Raw genomic sequence first — 26813 nt, 5'->3', positions numbered from 1 at the left:
ACGCACACACACAAAAACCGTCCGTGTGCACTGTGTACACCGCGTCTTGGCCATGAGACCTGAGACGGGTATTAAGCAGCCCCTTTCCGTGTACCGGCGCGCGCTAGTGTTTGTGGGGGATGATGGCTTTGCTTATGCTAGCGCCTTTTATGCGCATCATGATCCAGCGGCATGAATTCGGCCATCCATGGTGGGAAGGTGGGAAAATGGATTCAATTCCGCACGCAGGAGGAACTACCCGTGAGGCTGGGGGGGTCACTTCGAAGCGAGCAATCTTCTGTGTGTTTATGTAAATACCTGTGTACATAATAACATCGCTTTATGCTAACAGGCTGTACATTGGTGGATGGTTCGGTGTCGTTGTTTACGTTGCTACAGGAAAGCAAAAAGGAAAGATGCGAGGGGATTAATGCGCAAGGATTCCCCCGTCCGTCTGGTTTTGCCATGTTCCAGCATCAGCATCGCCATCCGGATCTGCGTGGAACGGGGAGGTTTGCGTATCCTTCTCCACCTGCCACCTGCTCTTTTGCAGCTTTTTGCGTAGTTGAATAAGGAATTAGGACGTGCAGGCAAGATGCAGGAAAGCCAGGTGCTGTCCGTATCGTCTGTTGCACAAGTGTCTGTTGCTGCTATGCCGTCGTAGTGGTGGTGGTGGTATTCGCTGCTTTCGCACTGAGGGCTGGCGCAACACAGGAAAAGGATGCTGGAAACGACCACACCGCACCGTTAGCAGGTGAAGTTGGTTGAAGGTGTTTGTGTGTTGGTTGGGTCGTTTGGACTGAGAAACGAAAGGTTGTAGCAAAGATAGAGATACGAAACTCCGTGTCTGGGATGTTGTGTCGAGTTGAGATTGATTGTTGCTTCATTATAATACTTACCCTTGCAGACAACAACCAAAAGAAAAAAAAGGGACAGCGAAATCGGGAAAGTCGGGGAAATTTGATTGTAAAATTGAATTTGATGGATGATGCTGTTTAACTATATCCATGTTAATAGATGCAACTTTAGGAAGTGGAGGCGATTTAAGCATACGCCAATTGATTTAAATGACATGAGAAGTGATGAGCGTTGGTTGAAAAAAAAACATATCTATTGATTTCTGAACATGTTAGTGCTTACAGTTAACAAAATTAAATTATTTCATTAAAAAAAAATAGGATTAGCATGACATGTTTGCAACTAACAAATACGTAGATGGAATTCTATGCCATTCTTACTATTTTTTTTTAAATTATTCGAACAATTATTTTTTTCAGAAAACTATTAAATAGCCTTAAACTCTATGTTTAAAGACAGGATTAAAACAATTGTGTAATCTTTATAAAACAACTATATCATGGAATGTTTTTTTTTCATTTTCATCTTCATTTTAAGCGTAATTTTTGTTATTTATAGTAACTTGTGTACATGAAAGAGTTTCGACTTCGATTTTTAAATTCTTAATCTTTTCCGTCTCAATTTTCAAAATTTAGGTAAATGTTTAATTCGTAGTTAATCGTTCATTTGTGATCGACCAAATGGTTTGCACAGGAACACAGTTTTGCATTGCTACACACAGTGGGAAAGAAAAGAACACCGACCAACGAAGAAAGTCTCCCAGATACGTTTACCGAACGAAGCAAAACAAAACAGCGGAAACTTGAGCCTCCTTGTGCCACACGAGCCCATTTCAACTGGCAGCGAATGATGCATAAGCTGGTGAAACATAAGAGAAGAACCAAAGGTCTACCAATACCAAGCCGTAAATCATATGTTTTGTATTTTTATTTATACCTTCATCGCACACACAGCTGTAAAAGACCGACATACGGTGAGAGCATGTGAAATTATGCTACCATCGAACGTGATCTGCTGTTCGTTCTCTCCAGAGGATAGCGTAGAAGGAACCGTTCTGCACTGTGTGCGGAATTATGCTGCGTACGGTGTAAAACATAACATTCTTGCACCCGCACCAGCCGATGATGGGCTGCGATCGAAACTAACACACCGATTGAACGGATCGTTTACTACTACAGCGCGAATGTAGATGCGTGCGGAAGATTGTGGACAGGCAGCATGTTTATGCTCAGCACGGGATGCATAATAAGGTGGTTAGTGGTGTGTGTTATGTTTATTACGCACACTTACGTATAATATAGTATTGTAATCGAATCGAATGAAAGTAGAAGAAGCATATTGCTACAGATTGTAGAGCGTAATTTTGTGCAATATTTTACAATGTTCACTGTTACACCAGCAAAACGCTTCATCATTGTGACGTTATTGAAGACAACAAAATAAAATAAAAACAAAACAAAAACTCATCGCAAACACATCTAATCTGTTCGAACAACGACCCTCTAGCTGTTAATACTTTTATTTCCACCCTACAGCATTGACCGATAACAAGTCCCATAAACGAAGAAGTGTAATCAGTTTTCAATTTTTGGGGAGTGATTTTTTTCTTATCGTACCACCCACAACAGTGGGCAAATGATTCACCGAGGCATCGTTGCATGTGCGAAAGTCATGTAAAAGCTTCAGCACCGGTCAGCTGCGCATGCCTTGCTGCCATACTGATTCGTAGGAGTAAGTGAGAGGAAACCGAATGGTTAAAATTATTTGCAAGATGCTGCACTTTTCCAATACTAAAAACGTGCTTTTGCTGCTAGAAAACAAGTTGAGATATTTTAAGGATTTGGGTTTTGTATGTAGCCTTGCATCGTAAGTCAAAAGTGTGTTTGTCATAGAGTTCAAATTTAATAAATTTTGTGTATCAAGTTAAAAGGGATTTTTAAATTAAATATTATATGTCATATTAAAAAAAAATCATCAAAATTTAGGCTGGAAAACATCGCAAATTTAGTAGCAAGATATAAATTTTACACCCTTCAGTAGTTGACTCCCTTACACCCTTATTCACACTACTGTATGCTCGCATACCGACACGGGCGCGTATTCATATATTGCGCATTTATACATACCCACACACCCGCAGCGATCAGCTGACGAACGTAGATGCAACAGCACAATAGGGAAATGCGTTCGCGCTCGTAGTGTGCGTGATTCTACGATGCTTCTCTCGTCATGAGTGCGCTGAGTGACGGTGTGCTGTACATCGCACAACAAACGAACAATACACGATAATAATAGGCATTATGGCTATTTTTCAGCCTTTTTGTGTAATTATTAAAACAAATGATTTACAACGATAAGTAGATTATCGTTCCATTTAAATGTGGCAAACCTGCATGCATGATAGCATCGCATGTTTATTTTTTTTTGCTGTTGCTTCTGATGGCACTCCCGCCGTTACTCACGATCACGAAGCACTCACGGATTCGATTCGGTTGTGGAATAAAATTGCGTACGGGGTACGCGAGTGCGTGCGCGCTGGTGGGTGGATGCGACGCGCCGTGTTATTTCAGCATACCGTGTAATGCCTGAGAGCGAGAGAGAGAGAAAGAGCGCCGTTCAGAATGGTAGAGCGCGCGAGAATCACCCCCACCTTACCAGCCGAACACGGTCGTTGTGCAACGGTGTGCGTGAGTTACAGCGTCCGTGCGAACCGAACACGAAAAGCCGAGAGTCTGCCGTGGCGAAAACATCGAACGAAAATTCAGTCTCTAAACAACACTACCCGAGGCGGACGCAAAAGCTGCGGAGCCCGTCAGCCGAGAAGTCGATTTCGCATCTTAGTAGTAGCAGTAGCAGCAACACAGCGCAAGCATCGAAAACACTCTGCCGCAAATCGGACAAGTAGTAGATCGAAGTGCCGTGAGTGAAGCTAGTGAATTAAACCCCGGCATCGGAACGAAACATTGCAAAACATTTGCGCGATACGGCAAATAAACAACACACAAGCCGTGTGACATGTCCTTGCTTGCAGGAGAAAAACAAAATTGTTTTGTGCGATTTAGCTAACACGTAAAACAGAAAGTTCCGCAAGCGTGAAAATATAGGTGAATATTGTGCAATGTTGGTAGAATATATGGGGAGCGATTTGGATGATACGGCTAAACCCATCCATGCGGTCGTGAGCAAAGTGGTGTGATAAAAGTTTGTTGCAGTAATTGTAAACACCCTCCCCGTAGTGCCATGTGATTCCTTCGGATGATTTAAATAATTTGTGGGATTAAAATATACTTTTCGGGGAAACTATCGAACATCGTAACATCGAACCGGAAATGTTGCTATGTGTTGAGCGAGTGTGAACTGTTGCCGGAAAAAAATTATGGAATCTAAATGATGTGACGAGGGACACATAGCAATGGAAGTGTTTATTGAATTGAACTTCCTGAACCGGAATCTGTTTGATAGGATTTTTTTTTACAATTTTTAAATGCTTCTTACCGTATGGTGTAATAGTTTGTGACTTTGTGTTTGTTTTGAGTTTACATTTTTCCGATAAATTTTACTTCATTTCAAATAGTACACCAACTCCATTTGGAGACTGTGCGTCACCATCAACCATCATCGAGTGTTGACGATGATGCTGAAATTGCTCGGGGTTTGCATTCATTTGCAAGCATTGCTTTTCATGTGTTTGGGTTAAGTGCAACAGTTTTAACAAAGTGCTGTCAGCAGTATCGTTGCTGAAAGCAACAGATAAGGTCCGTTTTGAGTGGTGATTTTTTTTGCATTGGTTTGGAATTTATGAACTGTTTGTGATGAGGAAAAGAGTGATGAAATAGTATTTGGTTATTTGCAACATTTTAAATTTTTTTGTTGAAATTTTTAATCAGAAAATTGTGTCGGAAAATTTTTCTATTGTATTTTATTTTTATTTTTTTGTGCACCAAAAAAGATTAGCTCAATATTTTAAAAGCGAGTTTTTTTTAGATTTTGAGTAATGTAAACTTTTTAAAAAAATCGTAAACATAAAAATATATTCCCATAAATATATATACATAAAAAACTGCGAAAAAACTATCAAACAGATTCCAAAATTGCTGCGCCGTTCAGATTGTGCCGCGGAAGTGAATCTTTGGTGTGACAAAACGCAACGATGACTTCTTATTGCACACAGTGCCTAACAAGTGCAATCGACAAAAACATATCGCATCTGCCTTCCCGCATGCATTTCATCGTCACTTCTGTGTCACGTTCTGATCTTCGTTCTGTGGTTCGCTGAAACCGGAAGTGCGATTGAAAACGGTACGGTTAAGGCCTGGAAGCTGCCTGTGCCTTGCAAAACCGGTTACCGTCTGTGCTCGATGAGAGTGGAAAATAATTTCTGTAAATACATTACATACATCGGTGTTATTGGATTGTTGGACCCATACCGACTCCTCCGAAGCCCACTTGCTTTGAAGTTCTCGAAACGGTGCCGGAACGATTAATGGGCTGTAGGAATGGGTCGTGTTCGGTGTGACGGTTTGTTTCCGAGACGTGTGTATTTATCGATTCGTGGGGGTGCACGCAGCAGTGAAAGCAATCTCCGCACGATGCAGTACGATGCAGGTGTTGCAAGTACAAAAAAGAATCCTGTTATCGTCACGCAATCGTCAGCCGAGAGACCCACAACCGATTAATACATCATACCGCGTCGAGTGGTTTGCACCTTGTCAGAACTGTTGGTCGTGTGGTTTTTGGATGGATGGAATGAAAATGAAGTAGTCACAGTGAAAAAAAAAATACGCGAACTCGATTTATCAAAAGACTTCGGTGCGGTTTTTGCAACCGATTGCAACGTCGATAGACTGGTCCCGAGATCTCCCGGTGCGTTGCATCTACTGCACTGAGAGAATCTTCTCGGCCTGCAGTGTTGTGCACGGTATGCAATTGTTGTTAGCGTTCGTTGTCACCACCGTGTGGACGTGTTTGAGGGTACACGGTGTGCGTGTTTTTGGCACAACCAACTGCATCAATAAGAAGCCGTTCTAGTGTGATTTATAAGACGATTGACGGGTTTGTGTGGATTATTATTTCACTTCCATTCCATCGATCAAGTTTGAACCGTGCCAACCGAAACCGAACGAACTCGTGTGCAGGGTGAATGGATTTCCGTGTTGCAAAAGACATGCAGAGTTCGAAAATCAACATAAGCGTTCTGATTGATAATGTTTAACAATATTTTTGTTTATTCCTTTCTTAATTTTCCCTACGAAAGTAATGCAGTTTTTATCGTGTTGTGACCGTGCGGTGTATAGAAAGTGTTATACCGCAAATAGTGAGTTTCAATTGTTTGTTGGTGTTGTTATACGGCAAATGGTAAAGGAAAGCGAGCAGAAGAAGTGAAAAACAAACAAACAAATCAACACAGTCGTGCACGAGATTGACCAAAAAAGATTAGCTCACCGTGCGTGTTGTAACGATGCCAACATCCGCTGTAAGGTGCGCGAGTGTATGCAACGCAGCGAGAGCAAAAGATTAGTGTGTCCATACCGCCGCTACCGATTTGTTTCGGGAAGTTCTAAAAGAAACGCAAAATTTACAAGTGCCAGTGGTGTAGCGTGTGTCCTTGAAGGAAGTGTGTCCAGTTGGTGTGTTGGTGGTGATAGCAGTGATACCAAGTGCTCGAGGGGAAAAACGCAAGAAAAGATGCGTTATGCTTTATGTTTTACAATAGCATAAAAGTACATCCGGTGCATCCGCGGTTCTTAGTGCCGACCGCAACGGCCCAGTAGCGCAGTTGTTGTGTTACCACCCAATGGTATCACGCGATCGATTTGTTTCACTCCCGTGTCCCAATTGCTAGGCGCGTTTTTGTTCGGGGCTTTTATTTGGTTTTGTGTTTTATCTCTTCTGTTAATTGTTTCTGTTCTTCGTTGTTGATCGATTGTTAGTTGCGTTCGTTTAGTTTCCAGCTGGAAGCGAACGAGAATCAGTTTTGCAAATCAGTAAAATAATATAAAAAAGCCGGGCTTAAGAAATTTTGTTACCCTACCCACCAACCTCCGCCGCCACCCCCAACGGGTAAGGGTGCAAACCGGAAAGCGTGTGCGTTTTTGGTGCATTTGTTTGCGTGCGTGCGTTTTGCAAACAACCGGACGGCGACCCGTGCGATCGTCGTCGGTACAACGGCCAGTGCGCGGTGGTCGGAGCGCAGTGATGATACCCCAACACAATCAGGTGATCAGCGCGTTGTCACAGCACGACAGCGAGATGGATACGGTGATGGTGCAGCAGCAACAGCAGCAGCTGCAACAGCAGCAGCAACAGTACACCGGCAACGCCTCACCGCCCGTCTTTGGCTCCCAGATGGTGGATAAGAACTCCAGCACACCCTACACCGATGCAACGCAGGTGAGTGAACTCGGGCCCCACACCTACATATCACCACTACGCAAAAACTGTGCCAAATCTTCATGCCGCACTGTTGATGCAGCTGCTTTGATGTGGAACTGTGTGTGCTACAGGGAAATTGCATTCTCGCTCGCTCCATGTCGCGAACCTCCGGATGCAGGGAGTTTGAGGAAGATGGGTTGGCAAAGTGAGCCAAGTAGGTGTTGTTGTGATAAGGCGGCAATAAGGCGAACCAATTTTATTTTTACGATCGTGTCGGTTAGCTTTTTTTTTGGTGTTGGATGGGCTTATCAGCGTCGTGTACTCGCACGTAGACTGTTTGGTGCTGTGAACTGATGGATGTATTTTTTCGTGAAATGCATCGAGTTGCATCGTTTCCTGATTGTGTTTTTTTGCTGTTGAGTGTATGAGAATGGAGCGAAGATTTATTCTCAAAAACAGTTAAATGAATTAAATTTCTATGCTCAAATGCTTGAAAGCTAGTTCTACGCCTTTCGACAGTAAATGTAAGCTTCTAAACGATGGCTCAATTTAATTAATAGCACACTAAGCCTGCTCGGAAGCTGAGCCTTGTTTAGTAAACAGAATACACAGAGAGAAAGGATAATCCATTGCCCACTAATGCCGGGGATGAACAGCACGACACAATCGAAATATAGTGTAAGAAAACACAGAAAACTCGCTCTACAAAAATGAACAAAAAAAACTGCCCTTTTGCACACAGCCGCAAATAAATCAACGATGCCCGAAACACTGACTGGCACATAAATTCCGTGTTGCCAGCGAGGAAAGCTTCGTCCATTCTTGGTTGATCGTTTTGTCACACAGATTTTCCATTTCGCCCTCCCATACCTGTGGCTGGTGTTTCTCTGTGTGTGCGTGTGTATGGCGCAACTGTCGTTCGCCATTGCTCATTTTTCGCCATTTTCTTACCATCCGTTTTGGCGTCCTCCGGATGCCGGCGAATCGATGGCCATAATTTATATCGTCTAGATTAAAACATAAATTTCCATATTATCTGCGGTCCGGGACGCCGTGCCTGGGCAAAAGGTTCGGTGTTGGCCTTTTGTGCTGTGCTGTACTGTGCTTCGTTTTCTTTGCCCATTTGCTATGTTTCGTTTCCAGTTTTCTTGTTCGCTTGGGAAAAGGACGATAGGAAGTGGTTGTCTTTTTTTCACCACCATCGTTCCCCCATTCGCCTTGCCTTTCGAAGACATGCCACAATTCGTCCCCCCGTTCCGTCCCCATACGATGGGTCGACTTTCCACAGTGACATTTTCCAACGAAACCACGCGCTCGCTTGGAGATTTTGCGTTTGGTTAAAGTTTTTCCCTTGCTGGGGCTGGTTTTCGCTTCGGGAACTATGAGTACGGACACAGTTCGACCCGTTGTAGCGGAATTCGTCGTCTTACCGTCGTCCTCCCACTGTGAAAAGTTTTTCCATTCTATGAAATGGACACTTTACCTTTTCCTGTTCGAGTTTTTTTTTCTTGCTCCAGTATTCCACAACGTCTGTTTTGTGGTTTTATTTTATTTGTTAAGTCATATTTCTATGTAGTTTTAATAATATTTTTTACAAAAGCAACTTACGAAGAAATTCATTAAGTAAAAATGGCAAGCATTGAGATGCCTTGAGGCAAAAAAACTGTCATCTTTAAATCGATCGTAATAGAAATAAAAAGACTTTATGCACAGTTTGAACACATTAATCGAAATAATGGATAACGAAAAGGATTATCCAACGAAATAAAGAAATGTCCCGTTTTCCCCTTATAGTTGCAATTTTCCAAGCTGAACCGTGTTAAAATCTAATTTAATTTTTTAATCTTTATCCACGTGCGGCAATACAAAAAAAACTAGAACAATCAGTGAAAATGTCTTTTTGGGCTTTGTAGCTTAGTCTGGTTCTTATCCCACTACCAAAAAATACAGTCCAAAATTAGCATGCAACGCCATGTGCGCCATGGCGCGTTGCTTTGCTTTTAAGATCACTGCTACTTAATAGTCTTTGGGAAGATTTAGCTTGTCGTTAGAGCATTATCTTGTCCGTATTTTCGCATGCTCTTTTCCCGGTTTCCTATCACTGGGTCTGGGTAGGTTGATTTTTTGTTTTGCTGTTGTTCATTACACTTAAAACCAACCAGTTCCGATTGGCGAAATATAATGTGCGGAAAATGCGTAAACCAACACCGTCTTCATCGTGGACGGCATGGTAGTGTTGTTTTTCCAACTTTTGACTATCTTAGCAGGGCAAGGAATGAAATCACGACTTTGTGTGTCTTCCAATTTTTTTTTGTTCGTTCGTCTGTATATGCCGGTCGCTAAATGGCAAGAAGATAGAATGAATTATTAAAACCGAATTAAGGATGATGTATTTTGCCACGGCTTAGGCTCGTCCCGCAATCGAATACCTAGGCGTCACCAGAGGCCAACAACTCTGACAAACGGGTAGCTTTTCTTTACTGTCTTCCTGTACCGGCTACCGATTCAGCCTTCTTGTTATGGCCGTGTAGGTAGTTGGGAGGGTTTTCAACCCCCCGCCTTCTGCATGCTGCTTGACGCTATTTTGCGCTATTTTGCTTTCCAGTTCTGCCTTTTTCGCTCGCTATTTTATCATTATCGTTTAGCAGCGGACCGAGCAGGTTGGATTTTCGGCCGCCCTGGTTTCGGTTTGGCCCTGGTGGCCTTGCCCGGTGTCGTTAGTTATTTCTTGTTTCTTACCATCCGGTCGAGGATGAGCAGTGGCAAAACGGCGAGGCAAGACGAGTGGTGGCAAAGGAAGCCACTGTCTGGAGGATTTTTCCGGAAAGTGCAAAATTTTTCATCCCTCATCCCCATCATTTCACCTCCTGCTTTTCCCCCATTTTCTTCGAGGCGTACTGAAGAAGTGTTAATTGCTTGATAAATACGATCGTTTACCGCGTCCGTGAGTGCGCGGAGTGTGCCAGATTGTGCCAAAATTATGCGCGCTCTAAAGAGCGTTTGTTTTTTGACGCATTTTGGTAGGTTTTTTCGGTGGTGATTACTTTTTTTACCCAACCACCCGTCCAACTTCAGCACGGTTTGTTTTTTTATGTCGCCTTTCGTAGAAGCCCAACGTGGTGGAAACCTTTTTTTTGTGGGTTGGCTTCCTCCCGTGAGGGGTTGCCGAATGCGAGGTGACGAACTGTCGAATACCCTGCAAGGTTTCCAGGGCGAGAAAGCATAGAAGCAAACAAAATAACAAAGAAAAGAAAAAAAAACTTCTTAAGAAAAAAAAGCACAAGCAGTGAAGAATTTCGTTCAAATATTATTCTTCTATGAAATATTTCCACCACCAGCGAATAACACCACCGGTAAAGGGAAAGAGGAGCAAAAGAAAAAATCTTCCAAATAGAAGAGTGTTGGCAAATTTTTCAGATCGTTTCGGCTGGCTCGGTTCAATATCTCGTGCCAAGCGGGAGTTTTCCGCTTTGGTTGACTTTCTGCACCCGTACCACACCCGGTACCGGTGGTACTGGATTACTGTTTTGTGTGTTTCCTGGTCGGGTGCCATGTGCTTAGTGGAATGTTGCAAAGTATTTTTTTTTTGGTCTGTGTGTTTTAGTTAGTCGTGCCGTAGCACGACGATGGTATGTTCTAAGTAGGTGCGAAAGGTTTACTGGAGGTGATGAAACAGTTTCACCCACCGAAGAAAAATGAGCTTATTGCTCTTTTAGAATGATTTATCTGTTTATAGTCTCGCATAAAATATCATTCGTTTGCTCTTATATAGTAGGATTTTAAATTGTTCTACAGTAAGCTTATTTGTTTAACTGGAGCCTCCATTAGGATGACGAAGAAAAATATAAACGTACATTCATAACAAGACAGCTTAAATTACTTATATCAAGTGTCTTCAGCTTTAAAAGCAAGTTTTAACAAATGCCGTTATGTTCCTCGAGCATTAGTCACGAGGTGAAGTAGTAATCATTGGTCACAAACGTTGGTACGATGGTCAGTTTTCTAGATTGACGCATATTTCTGTCACTAATGTTAACAAACAAACCTTCGGTAAATGAGTGGATAAAAGGCAACAGTGTATATTGTGTATGTGTGTGCGGTAATGAGTGATCGAAAACAATGGAACTAAAAACAAGCATATGCGAGACGAGCTCGCACCATACCCGGCGGCACCTGGTTTTTTTTTCATTCCAACAACAAGCAACAGTCGAACGGCATATGGTTTTGGGCGAGTCACTTGTCGCAAACAGCGATGCAACACTGGTGTTGCTGCTGCTGCTGCAATTGGAAGCGTGCTTGGGACGGACCGAAAACGTGATCAGCTCGACCGTACGTGACTGTATGATTTGCTGACCGAGCCACTCAGTACCATGGTAGGGAAATCGCGACGTACCTATGGTCATACATTTGCACTGGTTTTGGCCTAAAGCCGATTAAGCTGAAGGCGGACACCACTCGAAGACGACGAAGCTGGTACGCGGTTGTGTGAGATTGCGTGTGGGGTAGTCAGTTGAGTTTAAGAAAACGCAAACCTCACTTACCAGTAAGACCTTAAAAAACGTATGGCGTTCATTTAAACGCCCAAGCGGTGTGAACAAATTTGGTCTAAAAATATTACGTCTGGAGCGGTTAGTGTAGTATTCCTCGAGACGGTGACACTTAATGGCTCATATTGTTGCCATAGCACTATCTCTTCAAGCTGGCCGTACTTGGTGTATGATATAATGTGTTGTTAGCATCCTCTACAGCTGACTGATAGCGGATACCCCATACACACACACACACACACACGTGACACCGAGTGGAGAGATGCTCCAAACGTTCATCGAACTCCAACACAAGACGGGACCCCTCCGTGCGTTGCGACCTGCAAATGGGCGAGTCTCAAGTGCAAGTCCAAGGTGCTTGAGCTCGATAAGCCAGTCCAGTTGGAGAGGATGACAGGCGACAGTTTAGGCGTTAAGTCGTTGTCCAAACAGGACGAGGAACGAGACAACCGATGTAGGGCAGCCATTTGTTTTGTGCACCTTCAATAAGACACCGGATTCTGGGCTGTAGCATTCGAAAGGTACACAATCCGGAAAAGCTGCACCATATAGGTGCAGTTGTTTACGACTCGTCTCCGTTAAGATGGATGCCTGGCGAGGGTGAGAGAGAATGTAGCAGGAAACTAACATGCACAACAACAAAAAAAGACAAAATCTTGTCGTTATCAGGGTAGTTGTTGTTTTGATGGCACTTGGATTGGAGAGCCTAAGTACACTTTACACCGTTGCTTCATGATACAGGGGTTGCCGTTTCCAGAGCATCGCACCAGACATTTAGACGACTTCTTGACAGCCCTCTGCACTTGCAGTCTCACACCCATCATTTTCCGAAGGCAGTAAAGAAAGGTTTTTCCCGTCGGTGGAGGATATTTTTATTCTACTTCTTACCTCTTTCGCACCGGTTTCTACTATATGTACTTTCTACACATTTTACCGGACGGATGTTCCACGTGCCGGTACAAACTGACCGGCCGAAGGTGGTGCATGGAGGTGGCTCAGAAGTGTGATGTAACCTACACACGGGTCGGCGTGATTGCCGGATGGTCGGTTGACTTTTACTGTTTACCGGTTGTCTGAGAGTGTGTACGGCTCGACGTCCGATGGGTTTTCTCAAGTTTAGCCGACACGCGCGCATCGAAGTGCTGCATTTCTTCGGTGTCCGGTGTGGAACAGTTTAGCCACAGCTCCACCGTGCTGGGTGGAGTTTGTTGTGTTTTTGTTCGATATTTTTTTCCCCCACTCAGACTGCAGCATGTAGTGACTCAGCGTACCGCTGCTGAGAGCGGTGGGAAGCGAATTCGATTAGAATTAGTTAGAATGTTTTACGTCGCCTGGAAGGCACTGGAATCCACCGGTGATGTAAGGCGATAGCAAAACGCGCCAATAAGTCTCGTAGCGTTCCGGTCTAGCGGAAAGGAAAGGTTAATTTCTTTAGGACCTGTATGGCCTAGTAACTGGATGAGGATGTTGTAGAGGTATTTCACGTTTTTGCAGTTTCGTTTTGCATCATCTGGCAAATGTGACTGTGTGTTGTGGATGGGTGAAATTTGGAACGCCCATTCTAGGGCACTGGGAAAAGGGGTTTGGGTCGTCGGATCAATCGGACATTATTGCGTTACGGAAAAATGATGACGACCGTGCATTAGAATTGTACCGCACAAGTGTTTCGTGTTTTTTGTTGTTGTCTTGCAACGTGTTGTGCGCACCATTCGTTCTAAGGCTTGACGCACGGTTTACGACTTTCGCTCCGTTTTCCTACGTTCTAGCGGGTGCATTTTCGCCACCCGGTAGGTGCAAGCTAAACTTAGCACTTGTTAATTAAAAATGCACCTAGTTGAAGGGGGCGCGGCTGTGAAATTAAATTGAGTAACGCAAATAGTGAGAGAGAATTTAAAAAAAGCACATACACACACACACACACACTCATTCGTGCTTAAAAATCATTTCATACAGCGTTTCATTTCATACTGACATCGATTCATGCGTCACTTCAAAGGAAAGATAGTTGGGGAATGTTTTTTGCACGACGGTAAATGTTTGACCGAAGGGTTTCTGTTTATGGGGATGAGAACAAAAAAAACAGAGTTGCTACCCTGGCTGATTGTGTACCGGTTTCGGCGAATTTAGCGTTTGCCGTCATTATGGGGTTGTAATAACACGGGGAGACTATTTTATGACATTCTATTTTAGGTGGTCAGTGGTTTGAGGAGTCAAACGTTAATAGGCTTATGTACACTTTGTGTGTTTTTTGTGTTGCTTGTGTGGAGACACATTACCACACTGCCGCTTATCGAAAGCTCGTTATCAGCCCTGGGCTAATAGGAGTTTTCTGTATTTTTAGTTACTATTGCTAGAATTTTCATTCGCATGCGCTGAGAAAAATTGATACCAAGAATTATGCGAGTGATATATAAATAAATTAAAATTGCTTGCTGTTCATCAGACAATCAAACGATGATTTGATTTATTGCACTGAATCGTTCGCAAAAACACATAGCATCACTTAAAGCTAGTCCTTGTTTTAAATATTATTGCATCTAGGAAGACGCCGCATCCCTCCTAGCATACCTTGAATGACAAAATGATGGTATTTTGCTCATCTGCACCTATCAACATCCTTGCCCTACGATGGTCAATAGCAGGCTAAACGCTATCCTTCACCTCATTCCCATAAACGTGGTGGCTGATCTTTGTCCTTCCGACTGGAAGGGATCCACCAAAGGGGTACCCTTCCCAGGCCTAGACAAACAAATCATCCACCGCGTTGATTTCCGCCTGAACGCGCGTGACTAACGCAAAAGACACCGACAATGCGCTAGTCCGGCACAACGTTGTGTCCCGCGTAAAGACGCGATTCTTAGAAGCTTATAACAGTTGACGACAATAAGGGAGAACAAAAAAAACACACACACACACAAATTGTTGGTGACACTGATAGTTGTGCGTTGGGGGTGGTTTTGCCACCACTAGCAGCTCTGTTCTTTCAATTGCAATTTGCACAGGAGCACGATTGAGGGATTGTTTACACAAAACAAATCAACGATAATTTAGTTACACGTTAATGTCATCAGGGCCACCACGAATGAGCCGCGGTTACCCGTGAACGCGCAAAAAAGGGTGCAACACTTATTCTGCAGCGGGATGGATGTGTTTATGTGCTCTAGATTCTCACGATGCCGTGCTCGACTAGTTGTCGGTTGTCTGCTGTATTGAGGAACCGAGAAGGGAAATAAAATAAAATCACTTCGAATTGGTCCACCATCAAGCCAATTGCGTACTAGGTTACCCGCTGTATCCATCATCTAAGTGCAACTGGTTCGTCAACTGGCCCATTAGTCAAGCGTGATAGTTTTCGACGGGGTTTATCGTTTCAATGAGGTAATTAGGACAAGTTTTTGCGTTTTTATTATTACAAAAAGAAAAAACGATTGAAACACATAAAAGCCTGCTCTACATATATGCTGATGAGCTAATAATTCCATATAAAATATCGAGAAGTGATATTCCTTAATTTGGTTTGTTGCACAATTCTCTAACTGCCTGTTAACAATTTATGATTCCAAGAAGGCACCAGTGCCTCGGATGCTTTACCTTTACCGTTTAATTAAATAAGTGTGGATTAAATCATAACCAGTTTGGTCTGCGCCTGGCTGAAGCCTTCTTCGGCCAGCGAAACTTCCCATTTTGGGTGTAGGATAAGGCAGATTAAAGCCATATTTTGCATCGATCGCTGGACGGATGCTGCTTATTAAATCGGCCGGTAGAGATTTCAGCGTACCGGGAAATAGGCAAACCTCTCAGCTACCGGTAACCGAAATTTGAAGCTCCTGACACCGAGAGAAAGCGAGCGTGAGCGTGTTCGATGATGGAATTTAATTAAATGATGAAATTTGAAAACTTTCCTTCGATTCGGTCATCATCGCCATCATCATCATCATTTTTTGGGTGCCGGTACCGAAGCTGCTTCGATTAGGAGTTGTAGGAGTTAGGCATTCAGATTTAGCAGCCGCATTTGCTGTTGATAAAGTCGCGTCCGAGTGGAGAACTTCGTTTTTTGGAGCTGGTTTAATCAATGCCCGGCAGCGTTATTGAGAAATTAAAGCTTTGCAACAGATTTAAAACGGCTTCTAGTTAAACCGTGAAAGCAAGTGGTGGAAAGGGTTAGAAATTTTAGCTTTAGCGAGCCGTTTGAATTTGAGCGACATGGCCATTTCCATTTCCATTACCGAGCGCACTCACTTCCGCCCTGTTTATTTACGCAACATCACCCACGGACACTTCTTGTGGCTTCGGCAATATTGGATTAGCGTTGGATTTTTGGTAACGGCACGGTGGTGTAAACCCTTTTCCTTTATCGTACCGACCACATCGGGGTGTGAGTGGTCGGTACCGGAGTGTTTTGCAAACCGGTAACCGGTGGAGCAACATCGAAATGAGACTTTGTGCGTAACGAAATTAGAATACCAGAAGTGTAACCGGCCGCTGGCCGTAGGATGGTGCTTTTGCAGGGAAGGGCTGGCAGGATAATCGTCCCAAAATGGGATGAAATCGGAAAACTTGAATTAATCCTCGCAAAGAGGATCAGTGGCGTATCTCTTTTGCGCTTCACGATTCGTGGAAGGAAGCTCCAGCTTTTGGGTATTTATTTTCTTACCTTTGTCCTTTTTTTGGGTGGTGGTGGTGGATTTCATTCTGATTTTGGTGCGACATTTTTTTTCTCCTTCTCCAACGAATCGACTTCCGGGATTATGCATTAAGCGTTGTTGCTGAAGTTCGAGAGAAAATTGTCAGCACACTCACGCCACTTGCTGAATGATGAATGAGGGAAAAAGTTGCTTACGCTTGTTACAAATGGGCCTTTTGTGTTGTCATGAAGAATTGGAGTCCGAATATGTTTTTTTCTCTTAAAGTTACAACGTTATTAATAAAGCATCACTTAGTGTCCTCTTAACAAAAAAAAATGTTTTTTTTCTTCGCATAATGAAAATTAATCTCTGTTTTAGATATCCCGTCATCACGATCCGTAAATCAATAATGTAAAGAATTGAAATATTAACTAAATTTGCTAAATTTACATAACGATATCGGTAGTGAAAATTATGGCCATCGGGTATTTTGCCAGCGAACGCTGGAGACGCTTTCTCATGCTGAGCTTTATTTGTCCGTTCGTTGCCATCTTGTTCGCATTATCACACACCATTTTCGCTACCGTTTGTTGTTCGGTCCTGGTACCAGAAGGAAGCTGCGTCTGGATGTGCCAGGCCTGTCAGTTGGATTTTTCCTCATTCGTATTAGATTACACTTTTCCAAATTGAAATCCGTCTGATGAAGATGACGGGCGCTGCGTGCTGCGAATGATAATAAACTTCAAGTCGACGAGACTCTGGGTTGAGTTCCTTATGGTTGGAAGGACGGAAAGGAAGGTTTTTGGGTAAGGAAGGCGCCCGTTTCATAACTCGCAATAGCTAGCAGCTAAGCGAAAGAAAAGAAGCAGGATCTTTAGAGTTTTTGTTTCACCATTAGATTGCCGGATGGTGGTTTGGCCAATGTTTTCCCCCATCACAGCGAAACCGGTTGGGGCCGATAGGAAGGTGATCCTACCAGTAACCCAACCACCTCGTACAAGCATCTCAGCTTGACCACTTTGTGGTCGTAATTTGGTTGTAATTAATTGAATAATTCCTCAGCTTCATCGTTTATCCTGCGCCCGACGAGAGCGTCGAAATCATCAAAACCCCGAAACGCGTGTGCCACCACATATACATGGCCCGGTCCGTCCCTTCTGAGGTTGACTTCAGCTGCCGCTACCGTTCCCGCTAACCGCACACCCGTTGGCGTCCCGTCGGTGTCGAAGCATGCTACGGAAAAGCGGTGCGTGATTCGATTAAGATGGCCGACTGCGTGTATGTGTGTGCCCGTACGCCCGGTGGATGCCAATGCTGCGGAATAATAATAATTTAACAACATGCAACCTATCCTATCCTTCCCATCAGTTCGTTGCTCTCCTGACATTCCCATATCCCGTCCTGTGTCCCTTCCGCACCAAATCACCCACGGCTGACGATGATTGACCGTCGGATAATTTATCATCGGGTGCGTGCGTGACGCTGGCGGGCGGGCATCCCTGCGGTGTTGGGCGGCCGGAAGAAAAAGTGCGCAAGGTGTGCAGCTGAAGGGCGCGCCGACCAAAGGCGAAGCAAGACAAATCAAGCAAGCAAGGGGAAAAATGTGCGCCGTATTAATAACGGTGGCGACCTTGCGCAGCCAGCAGAAGAAACGGCGTGACTGGAGAAAACATTTTTTGGCACATCGCAAAACGGGCGAAAAAAAAATCCGCCCGAACGGGAAAAGGATAAACGATGGACGGCGAAAGGGATGAAATGTAGCTAAATCTCACACGATAAGAACGGAAGCAAACGATCAAAATTGGGTGGACGGGTTGGCTGGACAGTGATGGTTTGGTTGATAGAAAAAGCGTCAGCATTTCGCTTTTGATGAAATTGAAAGAAGAAAAAAATCGATAAGCTATGTCATGTCGGTAGCTTTTCCATTTCCACAAAGCGGCAGTACACAGTTCAGTCGGTATGCGCAAGAAAGAGATGGCCAAAAAAAATTATAATTTATAACTTATGTACGATTGGGGTTTATATATTCTAACATTAAAATAAACACTTTTTATAATAATAGCGATTTAACAAAAAACATCACAAATGTAAATAATGAAAAGCTAACCCGTAATGGAGACGCCTGGTAGGTATCAAATTTTTATTTCAGTTCAGTTGTTGCAGCGATTCAAATCGTTAGGCTTGTGAATTGGGAACAGTTTTTTTTTCTTATCCCTTGTAACACTTACAAATCCCTTGCTAGCGAACCAATTTTACTTAGGGGTGATACCGGAATGGGAACATGAAAAATTGGCATACGCAATTTATCGCATTAATGCCGACCGGACCGAGGCTAAGGCCAAACCCGAGAGGCTTCACGAAATCTGAATAATCATCATTAATCTTCCTCATCGACATCCTTCAAGCGTAGCCCACGGCCGAGAACATCCAAAAGGGTCTCTTCTAGCGGCAAACACTGTTATACTGATCGTGATTGTGCCGATTTTCCGTACTTCCGGCACTTGCTTGCTCCGGTGGTGGAATTGACTGCACACAATTTAATACATTCCCCCCCCCCCCGGGGTCCAACTTTTTGCTGCCCTTATGCAAGTGGATCTAGTATTTTTTGGTTGTTGCATTGTGTTTTGTAATTCATTTTCTGTGTTGCCAAGTTAAAGCTCTTGGTTTCTTTGGCACTTGGTATGAATTTCATTTCATCAGGAAATTCCTACCGCTTACGATTGACGGGCTCCACGTGGCCGAAGAAAGGGATCAGATTTTCTTCACGCAAACACACACATACACAAACACACAACGACTTCCGGTTTGGCAGTGGATGAAAAGAAAAGCAATAAAATCCTATCCATAAAGACGACGCCAAGGCGACGATAGAGATGTCCCAGGCTGCAACCGGTTTATGGATTGTTAATTTTTCTACCCCGGCTCACAACGTTACGGACACGCGTTTGGGGTTTTCTTATCAATCGACACATAGCGAGGAGGTTTGATTTTTTTTTCTTATGGTCAGCAAAATGGTATTGTCATTCTACGATAAGAAAACCATCTTGCCGCCATTAGAAGCCGAACGCAAGGAACGAAAAATGCCGAGAACATTTTGACATTCCGCTGCACGTACGCTGGAACAGGATTGATTGCGATCCTTCACATTTGGATCGTGAAAAGAGGTGGAACAATAACAGCAAGAAAAATGAAAAAAAGAACTAAAAAAAGATACGTAGCTCTCTCGTTTACTTGCCCCGTGCGTACCAATGGCCTCAAATCTGTGGAAATAGACGAAAATAAACTCGGAACCCATCGCAATAAAACATTTTCATCCGTTTTTACTTTTTAACGATGAACTGGAGAGTCGAGCAAGTCGGATACAAGTCAGGACGAACAGGGAATACAGGATATTCTTATGTGTGTGTGTGTGATAGGGAGGGAGTTTTTCTCCAAATCAAATCGTTCCCATGCTTGTACCGTCTGACTCTGTATGCTTATGATGGCGTATAGTGAACGAAACGTACCCGAAAATCGGTCCCGTTAGCTCGGTTGGTTCATCGATTTAACCTGTGCAGTTAAACCGGTGTTCCGGTTGGTAGGAAAAACTCAACGGTTATATACGACGGTGGAAACGGAGAGCAGAAAAAAACGGGAAGCATTTTTCCTGTCTCCAATGTACGCTTATTTTTTTTCCTTACGACGCTTCGAGTACTGGTTGAGCAGGTTCACATAATAACCCCGGAGGAACCCCGGGTCTGGTTATCCGTACCCAATGGTGGAGGTGTAGAAATTCGAATTTTCATTTGAAAGTAAAATAAAATTGGCCATAAAAATGAAATAAAAATGTGCCAGTGTCGTGGCGTTTGCAAACGGAACGGATGAAGAGGGAAAACATCAATGTAGGAAGAATCATGACGAAGAAAGGAAGTGAAAAAAACACAGTGAGAAAAGAAATTTGAATCGCGAGCCAGGACTCCCATCCCGTGGATCAGATCGTGGAATCGGCAGGCGGCATTACCTGCCCGGTGCGGTCGACTCTGGAAAATGGAAAATCCTATTTGAGTTTATCGTTTTCAGGACCTGCCCCATACCGTGGGCTGTAGTTTGGAGCTGCACGAAAAAACCGACCTCGATGCTTCCGATGCTTTGCCCCTTTTCTTTTCAAAACGATTCGTTCGGGTTTGGGTTTGTTCCTTGTTCATTTTCTTTGCTTAACGTTGTTCAAAACAAAATCAAACGGTTTAGGCAAATGAAGGACAATAAGTCGGCTCGGAGGGATACAAAAAAAACGTGAGCGGAAAATCCGTCCACTAGCGATGGGCGCAGGAAAGGCAAATGTATGGTTAATTTAATTTCGTTTGATTTTTCTCTCGCTCGCATTCGAACGCGATGGACCTTGGGATGTGTATGCTGGTGCAAAAGAAACTGTCAGGATTTTGGAACCATTGATTGGGGTTAAGAGAAGGGAAGGTGGAAGGATATCGTCTTTTTCCTATTGCATCATTGAATGAGCGTGTCGAATTTGTTCCCTTCCATCCTTCCCATCCAAGTCCCCGATTCAGCCATCGCTCCACAATCCATTCGATTGTGCTTAATGCTTCGGATTGCCCTTTTCCGGTAGTATGCTCCTACGGTTTGGTGGAATTTTAAAGGAAAGCATTCCCTGCGTCTCGTGCTACAGCACGAAACGAAATCCCGAAAACGGAAAAACGGAAAGCGTGAAAAGGTATTAAAAATGCAATTTCGAATTATATTCCCGATAGCGAAGTTTAATTTCAACGATCGTAAACACCAATTTCTGCTGCTACTGTTGCTACTTCCGGGTACGACCGAATCGGTTTGGTGTAAACGGAGCTATACAGCATAGAAGAAAAAACAAACACGAAGAAGTATTTTATTTAAATCATACCGGATGCATAAAAAGACATTTCATTCGGTGCGCCACCGGTGAGTGTATGGAGCAGCTGAACGATTTATTTTTATTAGGAAAAAGATATTCGTTCAAAGCTATTTGTGGATTCGGCACGAAGGTAAAACACTTTTCACATCATATCCATTCGTTAGAAACGGTGTGTTTGTCCTTTAGACGGTTTCAGGAGGTGTTGGGAAAAACATTGGAGCTTATGAAGCAAAGAAAAAAAACAGGAGGATAGAATCAGGTACTAAAAATGATTGAAATCTTCTTCTGCTTTGCTTGGCAAACAAAACAAAAACTTTAAGGCGAAAGCATACAAAGTCTTTTTTTGAGTTACCCTACCAAATTTTATGTATCTCGTGCTTTTTTTCTTCTCTTTCTCTCTATCTCTTTCCGTCTCGCTCTCTCGCTCTGTCTCTCTTCGTAACATATTTGCCAAACAATAAACACTCCATCATTTCTGTTTTATTAGGAAGCGGTTTTTGAAAGGATGCCGGTAAAAATAATCGGAAAAGCAGCTGTCCGTCCTTCGTCAGAGCCACCACCATGTAGACGAAGGGAGAGGGTTTTTTTTCGTTTTTCCCATCGGAACGCATCCCTCCTTGTTGGCACTTTCACTTTCGATGATGTGTGCCATAATCAAAATACAAAAATATGAAGCAAAATAACTGACAACATCTGACGTGACGTGGACATTCCGCCGCACTTGCACGAAGGAGAGTGGGACGATATCAGCCAGCGGTCTGGAAAAGCCGCTTACCCCATAGGCGTGATCGATTGTTCAACCGAGTGAGAAGGAGAGCATAAAAAATTGCTCTGTTAGCAATTTTGCTTCCACCCGGGGATCGAAAGGCCGAAATAAACAAATTCCTGCCGTTGCAATGCCACCACTATCGCTTCTTGGTTTATCACACTGCTCAAATTTGTCATTTTTCCGACCGGTCGGGACCTATCTGCCTTGTGACGATTTGTTCCATTTATTGGATCAATAGTGAAGCTGGCAGTTGGCCGGAGGTGGGTGGCAGTAAAGAACCGAAATGACTTCTTATTTCCACAAGGTGACTGCGAAGAGTGGCTGAAACCGATGCCGGCTGATAGCGCCCAGACATGAAGGCATCGTGCATGCCTGAGTAAATAGTAATAAATTTTTGCGTCCCACGCGTTGGAAAACCCCTGCCCCTCCAAACGGGGGGAAAGCAGCGGGCAAAGACAGACAGTGACCTGATGGGGTATATACACACACATACCGAAAGGCGATGCACAGACCCTTCACCAAGGTTGTTGTGCCGTGGTTCATGCACGAGCTCCCGGACGTACCGGTACCGAAAAAGTTTCGGTGTAGGAAAAACTTAAGCCCGGTATTTCGTGCAGTTTTGTTTTCGTGTATTTTCCTGCCTCTTTCTTCTCGCTTCCTCGCATCGACACCCCACTACTCCCCAGCAACCCAACCCTGGTGACATACAACGTGACGATTTCACTCGATGGTGATGATCAAGATACGGATGGTACAACTTTTGTTCCAACGCTCGAGTGGGGTTGCGCGAGGAATGCCAAAGGAGTGCCATCGGATGGAATTTTCCATCACGGTCGGGAAAATAAAATCGAAACACTTTCATAATTTGTTTTGTATCGTTCTCCCACTCCCTCCTAAGGAGGGTTTTGTTTGCTCTCGATTATTTTGTTTTCATTTTCTAACTTTGTGGATAAGTGTGAAGCACGTGGATGAGTAGTAGTACAGGCGTGATCCTTGCACTTCTTGAAGGTGAATCATTGCAAATGCATGGTTTAAGGAATAGGAAGTATAAGTAAAGATGGAACCAAAACAACGACAAAAATGCATATTTCCAACTATTCGTAACCATTTTTGGGGCGAGTGTACAAGAAGCCGAAAGAATGCGAAAGGAAGTAGTAGTGCCGAAACTGTGGGAAAGTTTACAAATTACAACGAAAACTTTTGCTTCTGCCCAATATTTCGCTTAATCCGTTCGCTCTCACTAAAACCCACACACACACACACACACACACACACACGCATGCACATGTACTATCATCGAACGGCATGCCAGATGCTTGGTTGCGTCGTTTTCGACGAAGGAGTGAAACGAATTGCGACAGGGACACGAACATCCCGGAGCACATCGTTTGCATGCCATGGATCATTCAATCATGCCACACGGTGGTAGGTGCTCCGGTGAGTTCGGAAACCATGCATCGGGATACTCGAACTTTCTTCCGCTTGGTTTTCCCCATTGACGCGCTAGCAATGCCCACGTCCCCGGGACGAGGATGGTTCCGTACCGAGTTTTCCTGTGAGTCAGTTATTCCCGCGGAATGAAGGATGAAATAGTGGTAGAACGAGGCATCGAGGGTGCAGAGCAAGGAGAGGAAAGAAGAAAATAAAATTGAAAACATAAAGTAGAAACAAACAGCCAACAGGCGGAGCGGGTGGAACCGAAAAAGGCTTGAAGAGGACGCACCATCCTAAGGACATACTAACACGTAACGGGGTACCATAAAAGATAATGAAGAAAAATAAAATAGTCGTCTAGAAGACCAGGTGAATGGGAAAGGAGTTTCGTGGCGTACTACTGCCACGACATTGGAAGGGAAGAAGGGAAAAAAAGTTTTTCATATTTTCCGATTTTCCCATCGATTAACGAGACGATGCGTGTTTTTTTTTTCGTGTGTAAGGTAATGGGGATGTACCGCCTCGTGCAGTGGCGGACGTTGTAGGTGAGGGGACATCGTAACACCGATAGCCACGAAACAGAACGCTCGCGCCATGATAGTTGTTGAAAAGAAAGGAAATAAAAAAGTGACATAAAATTCCAGTGGCCCCAGCTACGGGAGCAAAATCGGTGAAACTTGGAATGTTGTTCCCGGTCGTTGGTAGGCGTGCTTGGCAAGGATCGACTTTTTCCACTGAACTTTGGCATCAATCGTGCCCGGGCGGCGTGGAAAGTGGAGTGAAAGTTTTGCCTATACTGCCGTTAAGTCTCCTGCCTGACTCTGTTCCGCCGAACTGTTCCCAAATAGGAATGCCGGTTTCCGGAGCTGACAAAACGCAAACCCGAAACGATACAAACCGGAAACGACCCCTTTTTCGATATCAGTGAGATAACGAAGAACGTCGGAGGAACGAAATTAGGTTTCGGTAGGCAAAGGCATTGAATTGGAGGTTTTTCTTCTTTTAGGGGTAATGTGGGAAAACACGAGTGATAAGGGGGCGGGTTGGACGATGACTTTGGCCACGATTGTTGACATCATTGACATGATATTTTGCTGCCGCAGCAGCATGTCTCGAGGAAAGTACGGGAGGTACGCTGATAGGTTTTTCCTTCATGTTGGGAGGGATGTATTTTTTTTGCTCTTCCATTTTTGCTATCGTTTTTGCACGCGAAGAAAGCGAAAGGATTTCGCTTTCTCCCAAGCATATGTACGCTTACCAGAACGCACTGCCAATACAGATCGTTCTTCAGTTTAGGGGTTGGTTTTTCACACAGCGCCGCACATTTTCAACGCACAAACACACATGCCGGGTGCTTTTCTGACAGGCGGGTAACGTCGATTTTTGACACAAGTCGGAAAATTGATGAAAAGCGAGGGTGAGGAACGAAACCAAAACATCAAAACCAAAAAAGGACACAAAATCAATACAGAACACCACACACACACACACACACACACACACACAGATTTCGGTGCCATCCAGACTCGGAAAACAGCTGCAGGGCTAGAGAATCGGTCGCAATATGTCGGTGTAAAGTAAAATTTCCCACTTTGGGGCCTATCCATTGGAGTTCTATTTTCCCGTGGCTATTCCAAATGAGTGGTTTTCCTTGGGCTTTATGCACGCTGATATGTTTAGTTTAAGAACCTTTTTTTCTTGTTTTTTTCCACGTTACTACTGGGACGGGATATAATTTTTCACTTGTCTACCCGCTTGGGATGGGAAAAAAATTGGTAGCAAAAGCCAAAATGTTCCCATACAACGCCAATATGCTGAATCTTTGTTTGGTTTTGTTTTCACCTCCAACCAAAGACTCTACAACCAGTTCGAGACATTTGCGCCCGCACACACGAGAAGGTGAAAAGTGGCAAAGAAAATACAATGAGAAAATATGTATATTTTTGTTTTTACATCCTATTTGCTTTTGCTTTTGGTGGAACGTGAAGCTCTAGGCTAGGTTGAATCGAACCGGGTTAACCAAAAAGTAATTGCAGAATAGAAGACGATTGAGAAATGTTGTTCCAACACGAATAAAAGGGCAAAAGCTTTATGTTTAATTTTTACTACATTTCCCGTACCGATGTACGGTATCGTTTCGATGCGCCGACAGGGATGGTCCCTGTAAATGTCTCCCTTTGGCCATACCACCCGGTAACCTTCCCATTTCATCCTTGTAAGCTTGAGTGGACCTGTGAGAAGAAAAAAAAAAGAATGGAAGCACAAAATAACTGGAACGAATATGAAGCAAAACCAGCCGGGAACACAGTTTTCGTATCTCAACAAACACTGGCTCACTGTCAATGGGGAGGGTTTTCCCTTTTGCTGGCGTTCACCGAGTTCACTGTCGGCCACACTTGCATTCGGGAGTGATATTCCAATCGCATGGAAGGGCAAATATTTGTTCTAGAAGTTCAGTCCTAGCGCACAGTACTTTCTCTCTGTCTCTCTCTTACGCGTTCCTTTATCGCTTACCTATGTTTATCTCCCCTTGAAACTACTCGCTGCCAGTTCTACAAGGGATTCACATCCTTCAGGAAGGGTGGAACTTTTTCGCCAGCTTTCATTATTGTTTGAAGCATATCCGAATTTGTGTGAGCATATCCTTACCCAACACACATACACTCCTCACACACTTACACACACATATGTATGCATTCATGAAGCGTCGGCTGCACGATTTAGCGTACGGGTAAAGTCATGAAATCCAACTTCCTTTCATACTTGGGTGCAGCATGAGATGGGAACGACTTGGAGAAGGTTGGGTGGGTAAGTAGGGCTTAGGAAAAACATTCAATCCTTCTGCTTCCGGTATGACACCGCATGCTTGCGTTGCAGAAGAGCAGTAACATTGTCTTTTCACCCCAAAAAGACCCCCTCTCCCGCCCTCAACACCAGCCCATGGCTCCAAAGTGCGACCCCATTTTCGTATATACTGTGATCCAATGTGAAAGGGTACGAAGAGTTAAAGGGGCAAGTCATCGTTTGGGGTGAATATATGAAAATCGGAATGTTATTCTTCCGGGGTAGTTGTTTGCCGGGCGGTAGGATGGTAAGGCGGTGGCGTAGCAGAAGTATCCCCAAAACTGCACGCACGGACGAGATTGAAAGAGAAATAGGGAATATATTTCTGGCAGAACAAACAGTGGTAGTGTATGTGTGTTTTTTCTGTTGTTGTTGTTGTTGTTGTGTTGCTTTGGGGGAGTAAGTGGGGTGATTTCCTTTTTTGGAAAAAGGATGTCCTTTGATGAAGGTAGGAGCTTTGGTTTTTCAGTACGGGAGAGAAGGCTTGAGAAAACTATACCACC

The 26813-nt window shown here is 43.9% G+C and overlaps 1 protein-coding gene across 3 annotated transcripts in view; it reads left to right on the top strand.

Annotated features, from left to right (window-relative positions):
• Positions 1 to 3540: 3540 nt before the first annotated feature.
• Positions 3541 to 26813, top strand: part of LOC125771874 (myb-like protein Q) — a 122933-nt gene continuing 99660 nt past the window's right edge. The window contains exons 1-2 of one of the 3 annotated variants that reach the window (XM_049442998.1): positions 3541 to 3756; positions 6092 to 7227. In XM_049442998.1, the coding sequence (XP_049298955.1) occupies positions 7033 to 7227 (195 nt within the window). In that variant the 5' untranslated portion in view covers positions 3541 to 3756; positions 6092 to 7032. The other 2 variants (XM_049442997.1, XM_049442999.1) reach the window with 2 other exon arrangements.

The sequence above is a fragment of the Anopheles funestus genome, chromosome 3RL (genome assembly GCF_943734845.2).
Source record: "Anopheles funestus chromosome 3RL, idAnoFuneDA-416_04, whole genome shotgun sequence".
Lineage (NCBI taxonomy): Eukaryota > Metazoa > Arthropoda > Insecta > Diptera > Culicidae > Anopheles > Anopheles funestus.
This window is presented reverse-complemented; position numbering and strand designations above follow the sequence as displayed.